The following is a 19,497-nucleotide window of genomic DNA, read 5'->3' on the forward strand; positions in this document are numbered from 1 at the left end:
TGGCACAATATGGATGAAAAAGCAAATCTATGTGAATAACTTAAACTTTTTTTCAATTACATTTTGCATTCAATTTTATTTTGTATTAGTTTCAGGTGGACAGCATGGTAGTTAGAAAATTATATACTTTACAAAGTGTTCTCCCTTGATATTTCCAGGACCCACCTGGCTCCGTACATAGTTATTACGATATTATTGAGTAATTTCTTAAATTGTGATAAAGCAGAAAAGAATATTGTTTTAATCTAATGATTTTTATTTCCATTTTAGTAGTAGAATACTTACTATTGCTTATCATATGGCATAGTGTGAGAGGTCCTGGAATACAATTATGAATTAAACCACTAGCTGGCCTTTATGAAATTGGCAGTTGTATGGCCAGGGGCCACTGCTGTCGAAGTTGTTCAAGTGCAGGTTCCCATTGAATTCGAGCAGACGGTAAAGAAACAGTGGAGCCAAAAAATAGTGGGCCATTCCTTTATTCTAGTCTCGCACCAGCAGGAAAGCACTTCCCTTTCACTTAGGGCTCCCGTAGCCACTCACACATTCTCCAGTTCCACAACCAGGAGAATCTCTTCTGTTTTTTCCTAGAATCAAAGGTCTCACCAGTCTCAGTCACCTCTGGCTCCCCATCTGCACACCTTCTCCCTTCTCCTCCCTGCACAAACTGGCTTCCCCTTCAGTATGCTGCCATCTTGGCTTCCTACTCCTCTGCCATGTTGGCTTCCCTCCTCTTTCTCCTTCTCCTCCTTTCTCTTCTCTCTAAACTTTTCTGGCACCAAACCTCTCCTCCAGCAACATTAGCATAACAATGGCCCTTCCCAAGCAGGAAGGTAATTGGCAATTTCCCAGATCACATACCTGGGCAGCGCCATTTTTTTTTTTTTTTTTGTATTTTTCTGAAGCTGGAAACGGGGGTAGACAGTCAGACAGACCCCCGCATGCGCCCGACCGGGATCCACCCGGCACGCCCACCAGGGGCCACGCTCTGCCCACCAGGGGGCGATGCTCTGCCCCTCCGGGGCGTCGCTCTGCTGCGACCAGAGCCACTCTAGCGCCTGGAGCAGAGGCCAAGGAGCCATCCCCAGCGCCCGGGCCATCTTTGCTCCAATGGAGCCTTGGCTGCAGGAGGGGAAGAGAGAGACAGAGAGGAAGGGGGGGGGGTGGAGAAGCAAATGGGCGCTTCTCCTGTGTGCCCTGGCCGGGAATCGAACCCGGGTCCCCCGCACGCCAGGCCGACGCTCTACCGCTGAGCCAACCGGCCAGGGCCTGGGCAGTGCCATTTTTAACAGTAAGAGTAAGCAAACTAAAAATTCATATTTTACAAACTCATTTGCCCAACAGCAGTTCTGCGGGGAGACTGCAAATAGGAAAGCAAAGAAACAAACATCCCCGAAGCAACATGCTTGATAGGCACAGGTGCTTGGAACAGACCCTGTTCCCATGGCGTGGAGGGCCAGGAGAATCTTTCAGGAAGACCTGATTCTTCCTCCTTCGAATTCTGTGTCTGCCCCTTAAAAGCTGTGATTTAGGGCAAGTACCGCAAGGCCTGTAAACCTTAGTGGCTCGATCTTTAAAATGAGACCAGTGACAGCTGTCTCAGAGGTTATGCAAGGACTAAATGCATTTGACATGTGTTTCCCATGTCTGGTGCAGGGCCTAGCGCAGTGGTCGGCAACTCATGAGTCAGCAGAGGCAAAGCAACAGTACGACAATTGAAATTTCTTTATGAGAGCCAAATTTTTTAAACTTAAACTATATAGGTAGGTACATTCCTCATCAAGGTAGCACTTGCATTTGGTATTTTGTGGAAGAGCCACACTCAAGGGGCCAAAAAGCTGCATGTGGCTCACGAGCTGCGGTTTGCCGATCAGGGGCCTAGCATATGTACTTAAACAGTTATTTTCCCGTTTATGGTTTGCTCCGGATGAGCTACCCAAGCAAGAACCAGAACGGTTTTGTCCACTCTCTGCATGCTAGGTTCAGAGGTGAAATGCCAGGGCACTGTGGCTTAGCTTATACCCCTCCTGGCCAAGTACTAGTGCCCCGTGATGGACAGGTGACTGGAGCAACTGCCTTGTGGGTGTTGCTGTAACCACAGGTTCCCTGCCTCCATCCATCCATCCATCCATCCATCCATCCATCCATCCCTCCTTCATCTCTCTCTCCCTGCCTCCCTCCTCCTCTGACAGAACAGATGTCTCCTGGACCCCTGCTGGCTGTGGAGTGAGGCTTCCCTTCTGTGGGTAGAAAAGTTGGATTCTCGTTTCCGGGAAGAGGCTGAAGGAGCTTAAAGGAGAGGGGAAGGGAGGGATTCCTAAAGCAGATGAGTCAAGTGGCGTCTGGTGCAGGAGTTAAGGATGAGTGCTATTTTCCTCACGGGAGTGGGGGCTGGCCTATCACAGAAGAGGGGGCATCTCACCTGGGCTGTAGGGTGTTGGTTGACCAAGGGAAACTCCAGTTGGCTTGGATATATAGGCATTTGTTTTAAAAGTGTCCCCACTGGTATATTACAGGCAGCAGAGATCTTGTTTCTTGTGTGTAGTATTACCCACCTCTTTTTTTTTTTTTTTTTTTTTTTCCTACAGAGACAGAGAGACAGAGAGAGGGATAGATAGGGACAGACAGGAACGGAGAGAGATAAGAACCATCAATCATCAATTTTTCGTTGTGGTGCTTTAGTTGTTCATTGATTGCTTTCTCATATGTGCCTTGACCGTGGACCTTCAACAGACAGAGTAGCCCCTTGCTTGAGCCATAGACCTTGGGTCCAAACTGGTGAGCTTTTGCTCAAACCAGATGAGCCCGCACTCAAGCTGGTGACCCTGGGGTCTCGAACCTGGGTTCTCCGCATCCCAGTCTGATGCTCTATCCACTGCGCCACCGCCTGGTCAGGCCCCATCTCTTAATGAAATAAAAAAGGAGAGTGAGTCAGCACCTCTAAGAAAGTATGTACCTAAGCTCTTCCCTACACTAGCTATGTTATGTTTATAGTTTGAAAATAAGCCTTTCATTTCCTCCTCCTAAAATATTTGTAAAATACCCAAAATTTTTAAAAAGTTACCTGGTCACTTAAAAAAAATTCTCCCCTTTTTTAAAAAACAAAACAAAAAAAATTCTAGTAGTTTGTAGAAATGTGGACAATTCACAATTATATTCAAGTGTTTGTGAATTCTTTATATGTTGTTCATCCATTTTAACATAGGAGTACTAATGTGTGATTTTAGCAAAAAAAAATTGCTTAATATGGAATGTTTCTATTAAGTGAGAGGTGGGGAGGCCGAGAGACAGACTCTCACATGTGCCCCACCTAGAATCCACCCAGCAAGCCCAGACAGGTGATGCTCTGTCCATTTGGGGCCACTGCTCTATTGCTCAGCAACTGAGCTGTTTTAGCACCTGAGGTGAGGCCATGGAGTCATCCTCAGCACCCAAGACCAGCTTGCTAGAACCATTCGAACCATGGCTATGGGAGGGGAAGAAAGAGAGAGAGAATGGGGAAGGGGCGAAGAAACAGATGGTCACTTTTCTTGTGTGCCCTGACTGGGAATTGAACCTGGGACTTCTACATGCCAGGCCAGTGCTCTCCTGCTGAGCCAACCCGCCAAGGCTTCAATATGGAATGTTTTATGTGTTATGAATATTTACTTTTCTTACATTTTAATTTCATTGTCTCCCTGCTCTGTTGTTTGCCTGTTGGTTTGTTTATATATCAAGAAGTTCTTAAGGCTTCTTCTGTTGCTTTTTTGCTTAGAAGTATGTTCTCTCCTGTTATCTATAAAAATACTTTTTTATATGTATATATATTTAAATTATTTTTATTTATTTATTCATTTTAGAGGAGAGAGAGAGAGAGAGAGAGAAGGGGGGAGGAACAGGAAGCATCAACTCCCATATGTGCCTTGACCAGGCAAGCCCAGGGTTTTGAACCAGCGACCTCAGCATTTCCAGGTCGGTGCTTGATCCACTGCGCCACCACAGGTCAGGCCTAAAAATACTTTTTTTTAATGACTTTATTTTTTACTTTGACTCTTCCAATCCATCTGGAATTAATTTTGATATGAGATGTGATTCTCATTCTATTTCCAAACAGTTAACCAATTGCTCCATAACCATTGGTTGAATTTAATATAGATATACACATCTATCTATATATGTATATATAAAAATATATGTATATATTTTACCCAGTGATTTGTAATGACACCTTTAAATATATAATTTCTAATGTATTCAAAAGACCTACCTGACCAGGCGGCTCAATGGATAGAGCGTTGGACTGGAACACAGATGATCCTGGTCAAATCCCTGAGGTCGCTGGCTTGGGCGCGGACTCATCCAGCTTGAGCACAGGCTCACCAGCATGAGCGTGGGGTCACTGGCTTGAGCAAGGGGTCACTTGCTCTGCTGTCATCACCCCAGTCAAGGCACATGTAAGAAAGCATTCACTAAACAACTAAGGAGCTGCAGTGAAGAATTGATGCTTCTCATCTCCCTCCCTTCCTGTCTGTCTGTCCCTATCTGTTCCTCTCTCTGGCTCGGTCACAAAAAAACAAAACAAAAAACAAACAAAAAAAATCTGATTATTTAAAATCTGGTTCTTAGGTTTATGAGTCTCCTCTACCATTTATATAGTGTGCATCTTATTTGACTGATTATTCTGGTTAATTAATAGGTCTTTACTATTCTTTCCTTCATGTGAGATATCATAAGTGATCACAAGTGGACCACCTGTGAATCATATTTAACCTGTGAACATACTTCTGTTTGGCTTAGTCATGTCAAAAGCTTGAAAAAAATTGTTGCCACTATTTAAAAGTCACTGGGGTTTTCAGCTCCTCCAGAAAAACCAGAGGACACGGCCTGTGTGTGGGGCCTGTATTTCCCTGGGGTAGACATTGGCTGGGGCTGCATTGGGGCTGCCTACCCCTCTGCCTCTGCAATGGGGAAGGCTTATTGCCCCGCCTGCCTTGATGAGTTCTACTTCAGGCTTGCTTTAGTCATTATGTTACTACCTGACTTGCGCTTGAGTTTGTAATGCAGGTTTATAAAAAAGTTTTTCCTGCCCTGGCCGATTGGCTCAGTGGTAGAGCGTCGGCCTGGCGTGCGGAAGTCCCGGGTTTGATTCCCGGCCAGGGCACACAGGAGAAGCACCCATCTGCTTCTCCACCCCTCCCCCTCTCCTTCCTCTCTGTCTCTCTCTTCCCCTCCAGCAGCCAAGGCTCCATTGGAGCAAAGATGGCCCGGGCGCTGGTGATGGCCCCATGGCCTGTGCCTCAGGCGCTACAGTGGCTCTGGTCACAACAGAGCGACGCTGCAGATGGGCAGAGCATCGTCCCCTGGTGGGTGTGCCAAGTGGATCCTGGCCGGGCGCATGCGGGAGTCTGTCTGACTGCCTCCCTATTTCCAACTTCAGAAAAATACAAAAAAAAAAAAAAGTTTTTCCTTTGTCTTTAATTTGATCCTTGATAGAACCTTTCTCTTACGTTTCTCACTTTTTTTTTATATATAATCCATGCATATATGCATATGTGTCCTCTATTGTAGTATTAAAGAAACATGCATATTGTTTCAGCACAAAAAGTTGTATTAGCACAAAGAAACAAGAATTATCTCTAAGGGTGCTGAGAGCAAATGCAGAAAGAAATGGCTCTTTAAGTCCCACGACTCAGTAGCATTCGTATAATGCTGTACCCTGTGTGAATGAATGTATTTCCACCTCTGATTGGTGGGTATTGTGTTGTTTCTTGGCTACATTCCTTCTTCACAGAGCCTTGCTATCACTATTTTCTTTCATTCCAAACTTGAGCCACGTGGTCATTTCCGTATGCCAGCGTGGTAGACAGTGCTGGGTGTTCTGATGCTGCTTTTAGCATCGCTCCTTCTTTTGTCCCGTGCTGTTCTTTAGATGAAATCATAGGAGGAAACGTTTCCAGTATTCCTAGTAGGTAGTGATCTGCAAATATAACGGAATTCTTTACCCTGTGATCGTGCACGGCAGCATTCTTGTCGTAAATGCAGCAGCATGACTTCTGTTCCTGTTCCCTTTAAACCCGGGAAACTGGTATCTCAGACAATGCAGAGAGTCTGTGCAGCTGGAACCCTAAGTAGCCATGACTAGCACCCTAGTCTCCTGACACCTGAGCCAGAGTGTATGCTACAATCTCAGCTTTTAAAAATAGAGATTTGGAAGTAATGGCCATATGTTTATTTTACTTTATTTTTCTGTTAAATAGTTGATGAAGAGTATAATCATGAAAAATAGAAGACAGCCATATATTTATGCCTTACTTACATACTGAAAAAAAGGTGCTAAATTAATCCTTGAGCATAAAGAAAAAGTGATTTCTTTTCACCAAAAGTTTATTCTGACACATGGGTGAATTATAGGATGCAGAATTTTAGGATTGGATCTATGAGCAAGCTTGTACCAAAAAAATTTCTGATGATCTCAATGAGAAAACTAAGGATCGGAATTGTTAAATGTTTCTTTCTTTCTTTCTTTCTTTCTTTCTTTCTTTCTTTCTTTCTTTCTTTCTTTCTTTCTTTCTTTCTTTCTTTCTTTCTTTCTTTTTTTGAAGTTGTGCAGTTAGTTTGTCGTTAACTTGGAGTAGAAATGGGGAGGCACTGCAGTTCCTGGGTCTCTTCTCCATCAGGGTGGGGTCTTCAGGTGAGCTGGAGGCGTTTCAGTCCTCGGTCCCCCCCCCCACAGTAGTTTGTAGTCACGCATGGTGAAAAAGAAGGGGATGACTGCAAAGGAATAGAATTTACGTGCCTTCATTCCATCTCTTTGCCCAGTAGGAAAAGATCATACCAGAAAGGGCTGGACTAGTTCGTTATTTTTGTTTTAAGAAACGGAAGTTGGAACAGAGGGCAGAGAATGTTCCTTGCCAGGAGGCCTTGGCGAGTCTGGGAGAGCTTGGAGTTAATGGAAACATTTGGACAGCGTGAGGACAGAGTGTGCTCTCATTGGTGCTCAGAATGTTTATGGCACATCTGCTTAAGTTGGCAAGCAGGGTTAGCGGAGATAGTCTGTCTTCTCTGCATTTAAAATGTTGGTTGCTTGTTTTCTCAGAAAGCTCCTATGTAGCAAAAGAAAGCATGTGCTAGCTCTAGGCAGTACCTGGAGGACAGCTGCAATGTTACCTGCAGGGTCTCGGTACCAGTATGTCAGGATTATTTTAGGCCCTTCAGATGGTGTTCTAGAAATCACTGCTAGGGTTGGGAAAGGTGCTGACATTTCCAGTCAAGGAGCTGATTGATTGTTGCAGTCATACTGGAGACAATTAGGGAGAGCCTTTCCCAATATTTTTCCTGTGTGGTGATGATTATTCCTTTATGTATAAAAAGTTACTCAGTTTTAAATGAGTTCCATTTTTATGCCAAAATCTATGGCAAGTTGGCTTTTTTAAGCTTTGTGTTCTTTAAGAAATTTTAAAAAGCTTTATGTCTTTAAAAAAATTTTTTTAATGTGGGACAAGTGACACAGCATTAATTCTACACACTGATGAGTATGAAGAGTTGAAAAATAACAGGCTTGGAAAAAAGCTCATTCAAGGGGGCAAAGGAAAAGATAAGTGACTCTTCAATTCTAATGCTGTTTGTGGATTACTAACACGGTAGCCTGGGCACAGATAGATTTTTCTGGAAACTTCATCCCACGCAGTAGTACTTCCTTTTATTTTCAGATATTTTGCCTATTTTGAGCTTCCCAGTGGTTTTACTATGTGCATGCATTTTTCCCTGTTTAATCCCAGTGCTTGTGTTTTTCTGATTTGTAGGAAGAAAAAAAGAAGTTTGACAAAGAGACAGAGAAGAACTATAGCCTAATTGATAAACATCTGAATTTATCAGCGAAAAAGAAAGACTCCCATTTGCAAGAGGTATTGTTTTTTATTTTTCTATTCATTCATTTCTAAAATTTAATAAGCGGTGCATGTCTCTTTATTGAATTTAGCAGGGTGACATTGGTTAATAAGACTCTATAGGTTTCAAGTGCACAATTCTATACTATAGCGTGAATATATTGCATTGCGTGCTCACCACCCCAAGTCAATTCTTCTATCACCATATATTATATTTGCATGTCTTTTGTTTTTGAAGGTGCTTTTTCTTCTGAAGCCTTTTCATCTCAGGTTATGAGAGATGGAAAAAAGATGATTATGTAGTCTCTTGAATTAAGGAGAAAGTTGTGAAACTAGACACCCAATAATTGGTACATCTGACAGTGAGCCATTCAGTATGGACTCAGAATATTACAGTCTTTGGTTCTCAGCTTACATTCATGGGAACAATTTCAACCAGCATTCCTGAAGAACAGATACATTATTTTCAGGAATAGATTCATTAGTTGGCTTTCAAGAATACTTGAAGAGATGAATTGAACTTCACTAAGTTCTTGTACCATTTGGCTTCTGTGTGAAGGTAGCATCAGCCTTATTTAATGCTGAAGATGCAGGAGGTTTCGCTCCATTGGGAAGGGAACATCTGTTTTACTTTTGTTAATGGACTCGTGTTTTTTTTTTGAGGGAGCCATATGTAAGGAGAAAGGAATTTATATCATACCTCTCATTTTTCTCTTTGTCTTTTCAAAATTTCCTGCCATGTGCTTTTTCTCTGACACACTTGAATTCGAACTCAATGGTTTCCACGTTAGAACATGTGCTTTTGTTAAAAATAATGCTGTTTACAGCTGTTAGGCTCTTGACTCATCCTACAAAAGTGTGTTTTCTTTATTTTTCTCATTTGTTTATTTTTAAACACGTAAGGAATCTGGGCACAATCTACCACTGCAATATGCATTTTTTGAATCATTAAAAAGACACTAACAACAGAAACTCTGGTACCAGCCTGGGTTGGTTTTACTTACTTTTTAATGTCAGAAACTGCAGTTGCACAATGTGTGTGGTCATGTTGACATTACCCATATGTTACATTTTCTTTTGTCTCTTCAATACCTTTGCCTGACGTTTGACAGTTTGTAACAGAGGAAGGCACTTTCTGTCCTTAATCCTCACTACAATACTGTGGGTAGGTAGGGCTCTCTCTTCTCTTCAGTGGGAAGTAGGAAACCACAAACCGGTTACATCACGTCTGCTCCTTCATCCCCTGCCCGGTCAGTTTTCAGCTTTGCAACGACAGCTGTAGCTTTTACAGGCTTTCCTTCGGCTCCCTCCCTCCTCCCCTCCGCTCTGTTTTCAGGTATCCTGAAGGGATTTCCATGCCCTGAGTTCATTTCCATGTCCGCTTCACTCTCCAGTTAGGGGTCTCATCCTCCACATGGCACAGGCAGAATCTGTAGGGTCACCCACACCCTTTCCCTCCTATCCCCACCCAGCCTGTTGGTGTCTGTCTTCTTTAGTTCCAGAATGTACTCAGAATGCGGCCGTTTCTCCCAACCACCGTTGCCCTGGCCTAGCTGCCGGCCTCTCTCAGCAGATTACGGCAAAAGCCTTGCCTCTAGATGGGTCTTCCTGCTGCCACCCACGTGTTCCTACAGTTTATTTTCTGTACGGCAAGCAGAGTGAGCCTTCATGTTGTTTCTTTTCTCCACATCCTTGTCACAGAGGCCTGGGCCCCCACCCTGCCCACCACCCACAAGGACCACCTGGCTCTGGCTGGACTGGGCAGTGGGCTCCGTGCTCCAGGCCTTGGGCTTGTTCTTTTTACTGCCTGTACGTTTCTCACCCAGGTCTGCAGGCCTCACTCCTTCCCACACTGTTTCAGGCCTTCTGCAGTCAGAGGTTACCTTATTAGGAGTTTTCCCTGACCATTCCTGCAATGAATGCACAGAGCTCAGGGAAACCCTTACTTAAGTTTACCGTTTGTTATAAAGGCTCATGTAAAGGATACAGATGAACGGCCCGATCAAGATCAAGAAGTGCCCCCTGGGCGAAGTCTGGAAGGGTGGGTCCCAAGTACAGAGGTTTCTGTCTCCATGACACTGGGGTGTGTACCCTCCCGGCCTGTAGATGCACTCACCAGCGTGGATGCTCACCAGCTCTTATTTAAGAGTTTTATGGGGCTTAATCTGTAATCCCCTCGCCCCCATCCTGTCTCCAGAGGCGGGGCTGGAGCTGAAAGTTTCAGTCCTCTGATCCCTGTCTCAGGTGTTCCCTGCAGGGGCTGCTTGTGTGGTAAGAGGCACTCCCAGTGCTCAGGAAATATCACGGGTCGTAGGAGCTTTGTGCCAGGAACCTGGGACCCAGGCCAAACATACTTATTATTGCAGCACGTACGTAGTGATTGTCTCTTAGACTTGAGTCAGGCTAAGGAGCGTGCTGTAGGTAGAATTTGGGTGTTTGTGGCACTGTTGTATGTGACGGGCCATTGACAGTGTTGGTGATTTATTCATGTGGCACCCAGCCCAGCAGTTCTGAACAGTCAGAACAGTTACGGGGGTGTGGACAGGAGTTGGCTGGAAATGCTAGGGTCATCGCAGTATCACAAGCAACCAGGTGAAAGAATCTGCTAAGATAAAATGAAAAAACCCCACAAAACAAACAAAAAGAAAACAAACCCTTGGTAAATCTGACTTTGGTGCAATTTTCTTGAAGGACATTTCCCAATAATAATAACATGAAGAATCTACTCATAGCTCCTCTTCCCTTTGTTAAATACCCAACAAAATTACATTATTTTTGCTGAGAGTTGTACCTGTTAACTGCTGAACTATCAAAACTCTGGTTTTTAGAAGTATAAAAATACCATGATTCTGAAGAGAGGTAGAACTTCTCATTTTGGCTTAGTTACACTCTTATTTTGACATTTAAACATTATTTTGCTTAAAATCATTTGATGCTAAAATTTTTTTATTATATGTCAATTACTTAACAGTCGTCCTGCCCCAGTTTTTTTTTAAGTTGTTGCGGTAAACTATCTAAACATGAAATTTACGATTTTAACTATTTCCAAGTGTACAATTAAGTGGCATTCAGTACAGTCACATAGTAGGGCAACCATCATTACCATCCATCTCCAGAACATCTTTGATCTTTCTAAACTGAAATTGTGTTGCTCATTTAGTAATGACTCCCCATTTTCTCCTCCACTCCCCACCCCCAGCCCCTGGCAAGCACCACTTTGTTTTCTGTCTCTCTAATTTGACTGTCTTAGGCACTCTTGTAAGTGGGGTCATACCCTATTGGTCCTTTTGTAACTTGCTTATTTCGCTTTGCGTTGTGTCTTCAAGGTTCATCCATGTTGGAGCATGGGTCAGAGTTTTCCTCCTTTCTGAAGCTGAGAAACATTCCATTTTATGTAAATACCACATTCTGTTTATCCGTTCGTCTTTTGGTGGATACTTGGATCGCCCTCACATTATAGGTTCTGTGGATAATGCGGCCATGACCCTGGGTGTGCAAACATCCATTGAGATGGTTTTCAGTTCTTTTGGGTATATGTACCTGGAAGCGGAATTGCTGGGTCCCAAGGTGGTCCTAGTTTTTGTTTTTTTGGAGTGTGCCATACTGTTTACCGTGGCGGCTGCTTCATTTTCCATTCCCACCAGCAGTGCACAAGGGTTCCAGTGTCTCCACATCCTCGCTGACATATTTACTTTCTGTGTATTCCGATCGTAGCCATCCTGATGGGTGTGCGGTGGGATCTCGTTTCCTGTATGAGTGATGTTGAGTACCTTCTTGTGTTCTTGCCGCCCTCTGTGTGTCTTCTTTGGAGAAATGTCCAGATAAATAATTTAAAAAGTAAAATGAGCCAAATTAGGACAATATATTACACGACGGCTTGTAAGAATGGTTTCTGGGCCCAGAATTCTTTCCTGCCTGTTCCTCTGTGGACCTATAGTCCTCTCCCAATTTCTTTCTAGTTAGAGAGGATAAGCTGGGACCTTTTTCTTTTTCTTGAGCAGTGCCCTGACCATCTGGTGCCATTCCCTTCCCGGGGATGAGACACCGTGAGGCCTCAGGAGCTTGGCGTACTGACACGGGCTTCAAGCCCTCACTTGCCTTGGAGCGCCGGGGCCTTGAGATGGTGCCATGATGGCCACTGGCTCACCTGCTGCCTTCACTCGTGAGTGCTGAGGTGACTGGCACGTCCCCAGTCTCACTCCCTGGCCAACCTCAGTCTTAGAAGATTTATTCATGGAAATAATGTTTGTGAGGTTTTGATTCTGCGTGTGGGTAGTTCCACCGTGTGTGTCAGTTGTCTGGGTGTGTTTTTCCACAAAGAACCTTCCAGTTTCATCTTCAGTCCTTCGGGGGTCACTCTCCCGCACAGAGTGGGGGGGGGCATGCTGTTCCTGCGCAGGGTCGGTAGTAAGTGTTTTAGACGTCGGCCCACCATGAGGTCCCTGTTGCAACCCGCTCATCCCAGGTGTTGGAGCAGGAAAGTAGCCAGAGAGTGTATATGAACCACTAGTCATGGCTGTGCTCTAGGACAGCTTTATTTAGAAAAACAAGGCGGCAGGCCATTTGGCCTGGGGATGGCAGCTTTGCTGACCTCCGAGCAAGAGTGTCACTCCTCACGGTCTCTGTCATTCGACCAGCCTCAATTGTTTCACCGCAGGCAGACGTCCAAGTGGAGCAGACCCGCCAGCACTTTTACGAACTGTCTCTGGAATATGTATGTAAGCTGCAGGAAATCCAGGAGAGGAAGAAGTTTGAATTCGTGGAACCTGTAAGTACCGCAGCTGGGGTTGTTCTGTTGCAAGACCTCTGGGGTGTGATGCAGAAGTTTATCGTTCTGGATTTCATGCCTGGTTTCCAGAGGCAGTAGTGCACACACATGAGGCAGGGAGGGCATCACGAATTGTAAAGGGCAGACGCAGGTAGCCATGATGTCAAGGAGTCACTGACATGTGCGTAGTCCTCAGCCTCGTTTGCCCAGCAGCATGGAATGGGAAATATTGCAAATGTGAGTGAGGGTGGGTGGGAAAATCTTCACTCTGTCCAAGTTTGTTTCTGAAGCAAGTACACCGGTTCCAACGTGGGTAATTTCAGCAATTACTGCTAATAGGTTATTTCTATCGCAAGTCACAGTGCTAATGGCAACCTAAGTTAGGAACCAGTGTGCGGAAGGTTTGAAACTTATTATTATTATTTTTCTTTTGTATTTTTCCGAAGCTAGGAATGGGGAGGCAGTCAGACAGACTCCCGCATGCGCCCGACCAGGATCCACCTGGCACGCCCACCAGGGGGTGATGCTCTGCCCATCTGGGACGTTGCTCTGTCGCGACCAGAGCCACTCTAGCGCCTGGGGCAGAGGCCAAGGAGCCATCCCCAGCGCCCTGGCCATCTTTTGCTCCATTGGAGCCTTGGCTGCGGGAGGGGAAGAGAGAGACAGAGAGGAAGGAGAGGGGGAGGGGTGGAGAAGCAGATGGGTGCCTCTCCTGTGTGCCCTGGCCGGGAATCGAACCCAGGACTTCCGCACGCCAGGCCGACGCTCTACCACTGAACCAACCGGCCAGGGCCTTGAAACTTATTTTGTGAGTTACTCTGACATTGCTTTATACTTATTTTAGAAACATAGGATTTTTGTGTGTGCTTATATAGATATATTCTAATAGCTTCAGTTCTTCATATATTAATGTTTAGGCACATATGTGAATATATTTATCTTCTGAATCAAAATGCAAACGATATTTCATACTGTGGGTGTTAGCAAAAAAAATTCAGAAACATGAATTTGATTTTCAGTATTTTAATGTAGATGTTTTTGTGTGTGATTTTTAAAAAGCAGCTTTATTGCTGTAAAGTTCATGTGCTTTACAATTTATCCAGTGTGTATGCAACGTTGAGGGAAAAAATCAAGTAATGGTTATTTAAAAATTGGCATTCATAGAAGCTATAGTCCAGTTGGAGTAACAGAATTAATCTAAATTAAAGAAAAAAGCTTTCTTCAAGCTTTTTTTTATTATTATTTTTGTGATAGAGTCAGAGACAGACAGAGAGGGACAGATAGGGACAGACAGGAAGAGAGAGAGATGAGAAGCATCAATTCTTCATTGTGGCTCCTTAATTGTTCATTGATTGCTTTCTCATATGTGTCTTGACTGGGGGCTACAGCAGAGTGAGTGACTCCTTGCTCAAGCCAGTGACCTTGGGCTTCAAGATAGTGACCATGGGTCATGTCTATGACTCCATGCTCAAGCCAGTGACCCTGTGCTCAAGCTGGATGAGCCCGTGCTCAAGCCGGTGACCTCCGAGTTTCGAGTCTGGATCCTCTGCATCCCAGTCCGATACTCTATCGGATGGCTGCGCCACCGCCTGGTCGGCCTTAAAGCTTCCTTTTTATGTGAAGCAACAATAGTGGATGACATTATTGAGCGTTTACAGTGCTCATTGTTCAAGTCCTTGTTCTAGGTTTTTTACTGTGTTCATGCACTTTATTCCACAGAATAACGCAGGAAGAAATATTTTTATCATCTCATTTAGCAAAGGGCAGGTTTCAGCAGATTGCCTGACTTCTCGTAACAGTGCTGAAGTTGGAAATTGACCCCTCGAGGCCATTTGATGACAGAGCCCCAAATTCAAGATGTCAGGATTTCCTAAGCTCTTACCCCAAATCACCTTTACTCACTTCAGACTCACTCACAGGAGGGGCAGAAGCAGCTGCCTTCTCATTGAGAGGGGCAGGTGGAGGGCTGGTGGGAATACCACCTTGAGTACCACCCCGCCTCTGCCCCTCTCTCTGCTCCAGAGACTGAATGTCCTTGTGGCCAAACAGGTTGCACTACGCTGATGGCCATTGAGCTCTTTGATTCTGCGATTTTACTCTCCTTCTAGAATCTCTCCACAGTGATAAAAGTTTCAGTTATAAATGAATAGCACAATTCTTTTGACCACAAAGAGCCAATGAATAATATAGAATTCCATTTCTCATACATATTATTCTATAAAAGCTGTTTCATGGCTTTGGCATTTAGTGAAAAAAAATCGGAAATCCTCTTTTTAAAGAACTAATTTATAGGTAAGATGCAGTTGGATTTAATTGACTTCTTGAATCATGGTGAGATAAGGGACACTACATGGCTGTTTTTATGTTTTGCTTTTTCCCCCCAAGTTTTTTGGTGCTAATGACACTTTCTTCTTTGTCTTAGATGCTGTCATTTTTTCAGGGAATGTTTGCTTTCTACCATCAGGGCCATGAACTTGCCAAAGACTTCAATCACTACAAAATGGAACTACAGATCAACATTCAGAATGTAAGGAAACAAAAGCTTTCTGGTATCAGAAAATGTCTGATATGTGTATCTTTTATCTGTTAAATGAAAAGTCATAAAACTAAAACCCAGCTGATGTTTTAACTGAGAAACTGAGGTTACATTGCCACCTTCTGGTCAATCAGCAGAAGAAACTGCTCACCAACTGGGTGAGGCGCAGGGAATTCTGCCACCTGGTGGCTCTTTTTAAAGTTTTCATATAATTTACTTCCCATGTTTTTTGGAAAAGTCACTAAGTATGTTTTTATAATCAAAAGTCACATAATTTCTTTTAATTTTTACTTTTCCAGTTTTTTTTCAAATTTATCAATTATTTTATTTTATTTTTTTCTGAAGTTGGAAATGGGGAGGCAGTCAGACAGACTCCCACATGCGCCTGACCGGGATCCACCAGGCACGCCCACCAGAGGACAATGCTCTGCCCATCTGGGGTGTTGCTCTGTTGCGACCAGAGCCATTCTAGCGCCTGAGGCAGAGGTTATGGAGCCATCCTCAGCGCCTGGGCCAACTTTGCTCCAATGGAGCCTTGGCTGCAGGAGGGGAAGAGAGAGACAGAGAGGAAGGAGAGGGGGAGGGGTGGAGAAGCAGATGGGCGCTTCTCCTGTGTGCCCTGGCCGGGAATCAAACCTGGGACTCCTGCATGCCAGGCTGACACTCTACCACTGAGCCAAATATAATTGACAGACAACACTGTGGAAGTTTAAGGTTGACAGAACTTGACTTAGATATATGGCAAAATGATTACCACAATAAGTTTAGTTTGTATCAGTCACCTTGTAGTATCCAAAAATTGCTTTTCCTTGTGGTGAGAACTTTTAGGGTCTACTGTTTGTTAGGTTTGGGTTCAGGGCTTCTTTAAATCCAAAACCCCTTTAAACTCAAGTTCCCCTCACCCAGCGTCTCACTAGGGCAACTTCTTCATTAAACATCTTCCTCAGCCACCTCCCCTTCCCTATAAGCAACCCCCCCCCCCCCCACAGGTTCTGAGGAGCATCCTTGGGACAAGGCCATTGGGAGAGACCTGAGAGTTGGGAAAGGGAGACAGTCTGTGACCAAAGGCAACAAACCAAGATATGCTAATCTGAGCATGTCCAGGTGCAGCCAACCCCATGCCAACAAATGCCTGCAGCAACCCCCTTATCAGACACCCCTTCCTGCAGCTCTCGGCTGATGGCACTGGGGCCTCAGCCCGTCTGTTTTGCAGATGCATAAATAAATTTTTTGTACAACTTATCAGGCCTGTGCTCCTTCAGCCGGTCTAGCACTGTTCTGTCAACTTTTAAACACCTATATCATAGAGCGATGTTAACTATAGTCCTGCTCTGTGGGGTAGTTCTCACTCTTTCAAATCAATGGAAAAAAATTTTTTTTAAAAAAGGAACAAGAACTCTGTTGTGGAAGTGGCTGATATTAGGACTGGGCCACAGAAAAAGTATAAGATGAACTGGGGACTCCTTTTTGGATCAGGAGGTAAGGGATTGCTTAGAAAATTAGGGCCCATGTCAAACGACACAGGAGCCAGCTGAAAAGGGCCCCACTGGTCCCGTCTATGACAATTTGAACATTAATGTAAATAATGAAACTACAGGGTGAATAGAAATGTGTGTGTATCTGTGTGTCCCCACACTCCCATCTCTGCATGTATGGTACGCACACACGTGTATGAGTATACGTATGTATAAAACACAGATGGAAAGATGTGAGGGTCAGGAGGAATCGTAGCAAAAGTACAGGGTATGATCACTATTGAGATGGGGATGGGAAGCCCCGGAGATAAGAGAAATGGGGGCGCCAGAGGAACCGGCCTTCAGCAAAGTGCTCCACGCTCTCTGCAGCTTGTAAGTTCTTACCACACACAGATCTTACAGAAACCTCTCAGCTTGTATTTAAGTCTCTGCGAAATGTTTTACCCTTCACAGTTTACATGTCAGATCCCCACCCCCTTAAAAACATGTCCCGTTCTTTCATTTTTCTGTTCTTAGGACCCTTAGTCACCCTTTCATTACGAGGAGGAGAGGGGAGAAATATAAGTGGTATTCAGTTCAGCTCCCCCACAGTGCTCAGGTCAGCAGTTTTTCAGTATTAATACAATTATTTTTGAGACGTCCAGAGGCTTGCTGGTGCTGACTCAGCAGTCGCCGAGGTAATTCCGTCCCACACCTGCGTGTGCGCTGTCAGCAGACATGTTAGACAGAGATAACGGCAAACCACGCATTTCTTGGTCTCAGAAATGTGACTTCTCTCCTCAGATATCAAAGACATTATTTGTAGGTGAGATTTTTTTCCCATCCCCTTTCTTCTTCTGAGAAGAAATGTCATTTTCAAGTGCAGGTGGCTTGACCTGGGAAACATGACACCCGTAATTAAGTTTAAAGGAAGAGTGATTGATGTCTCTCAGAGTCTCAGCACTTAGACGTAGTGCGAGTATCACAGTAACGAGTCACACTGATCAGGTGTGTCCCTGGTGGATTCTGTATGGTCTGTGAGATTTAGCAGTGTTTTGAGAGGTGGATGCAGGCATTCTTAGGGTGAATGAGAGAATTATTCTTGGTTTAGCAAGCGTCTAAAGTAAATAATCTCTACTTACCTTGGCTCCTCTGTTAGCTATTGTACCATTGTTCACCCCTTTTCTCCACAAGGAGACACCCTGGGAAGGCTGGGTGAAACTTACAGAAAAGATGCTACAAACTTAATTACAGTTATCCAGAGACTTTTAAAAAAAAGGTAAATGAAAAAACTCACGGGAGAATTGAAATCCTGGGCGCGCATGCGCGCGCGTGTTTGATGCATTCCAGACGCGGACGCGCTTCGAGGGCGCGAGGTCGGAGGTGGAGGAGCTGATGAGGAAGATCCGGCAGAACCCCCGGGACCACCAGCGCGCCAGCCCGTTCACGGCTGAGGGCTACCTGTACGTGCAGGAGAAAAGTAAGGCCGCCGGCCACCGGGCTCCTCCAGGCCTGCTAGATAACGGCTTCTCTGACCACTCTGATATTTGTGGAACAATTATTCCTTTCGCTTCCTCTGCCTCCTCCCACTGCAGTTTTGGGGGAAAACACGTTCCTACTCTAGGGAAGGGACAGTGAACTATGCTTTCCAGCCCCCCGCCCCCTTTATATCCTGTGGTCCCTCGGAAGGGAGCCAGAGCTTGGCGGGAGGCTGAAAGTGAGGCGGGGTAGTCTCTTCCTCCTCCTCCTGCCTGACCCCCTCCTTAGCACCAACACATGCACACACAGGCACGCACACTTGTATACTGTTGTCCTCCCACATCTTCGGGGGCATTGGTTCCAGGACCCTGCAGATACCAAAATCCTTGGACGCTCAAGTCCTTCTGTACAAGGGGGTAAAACTGCATACTGCGACTGCGCAGGTACCCCCTCCCACCCCGTCGGCCCCGCCCTCAGCCCTGCTGCTCCTTGTTGAAGTCCAGAGGGACAGATCTCTCTCCTTCCATCACACGCGATCGCTTTTCCACACCGGTTCGAGGTTGCTTGTTCTTACTGTCACTACCAGGTTGATTGCAGGTGGCCATGAAACGTATTCCCAGGTGGTGGCATCCTCACGTCTTTCCCAGAGTCTTTCGTGCGGTGTCTTAGTGACGAGCCAGCGCAGAGAAGGGTCCTTGTTTTGAAGTGAAGGCACCCAAAACTCTTTTCTTAACTTCTGACGACTTGGTCTTACTTTCACCTTTTCGCTCCTGAAGTTTGCTTCTCCAGCTGTAGAACGTGATGGCTCTTTAGCTGAGAGGAGGCGAGGGGGGAAACATTTCCATGTTTGCTGCCCCCCCCACCCCTCCACCCTGTCCCTCCCTTGACCACTGAGGGGGGCGGGGCTTCACAGCTTTCATTTCATCTGTCCAGTGGGGCTGACAGAGGGGCCTGGACCATCAGCCTGCCCACTCCCTGGCGGAGGGTGCCTTCCGGGGAAGGTGTGGTTGGTTATGTTCAGCCCACAGGATGGTGGTTCCTTGTCCACTCGTCCTTATTCCTTCTGGGCCCTTTGTCATCATGAAGGAAAGCCTGATGGCCTGGCAGAGTCCTGAATCTTTCTGATGCTTCTTTCCCTTCTTAATCTCAGTTTATTGAATTTGAAAGAATTAAAACATAGGGTAGAAACAGGTTGAATGTTTGTGTCATGTGTCCAAGTGGGAGGAAAAAAACCCCACAGGAAACTTTACTTTCTGGATTCTTACTGTTTCTTTCCTTTTTGGAGTTGGGCTGAAACTGGACTTGGGAAAAAAACCCAGAAAAACAAGAGTGGCAAAATTGTTTTCTCGTTAACTATGTGCCAGGCACGGTGCTAAGCTCTTTAGACAGCCTGTC

General features: G+C 45.1%; 1 protein-coding gene across 2 annotated transcripts in view; it reads left to right on the plus strand.

Annotated features, from left to right (window-relative positions):
* The window catches only part of ARHGAP10 (Rho GTPase activating protein 10), a 283,692-nt gene that overhangs the window by 110,486 nt on the left and 153,709 nt on the right, over positions 1–19,497 (plus strand). For both annotated transcript variants that reach the window (XM_066386249.1, XM_066386238.1), the window contains exons 5-8: positions 7,782–7,883; positions 12,523–12,633; positions 15,056–15,160; positions 17,974–18,103. In XM_066386249.1, coding sequence (XP_066242346.1) covers positions 7,782–7,883; positions 12,523–12,633; positions 15,056–15,160; positions 17,974–18,103 — 448 coding nt within the window. The remainder of the gene's footprint in view (positions 1–7,781; positions 7,884–12,522; positions 12,634–15,055; positions 15,161–17,973; positions 18,104–19,497) is intronic.

Source organism: Saccopteryx leptura, chromosome 1 (genome assembly GCF_036850995.1).
Source record: "Saccopteryx leptura isolate mSacLep1 chromosome 1, mSacLep1_pri_phased_curated, whole genome shotgun sequence".
Lineage (NCBI taxonomy): Eukaryota > Metazoa > Chordata > Mammalia > Chiroptera > Emballonuridae > Saccopteryx > Saccopteryx leptura.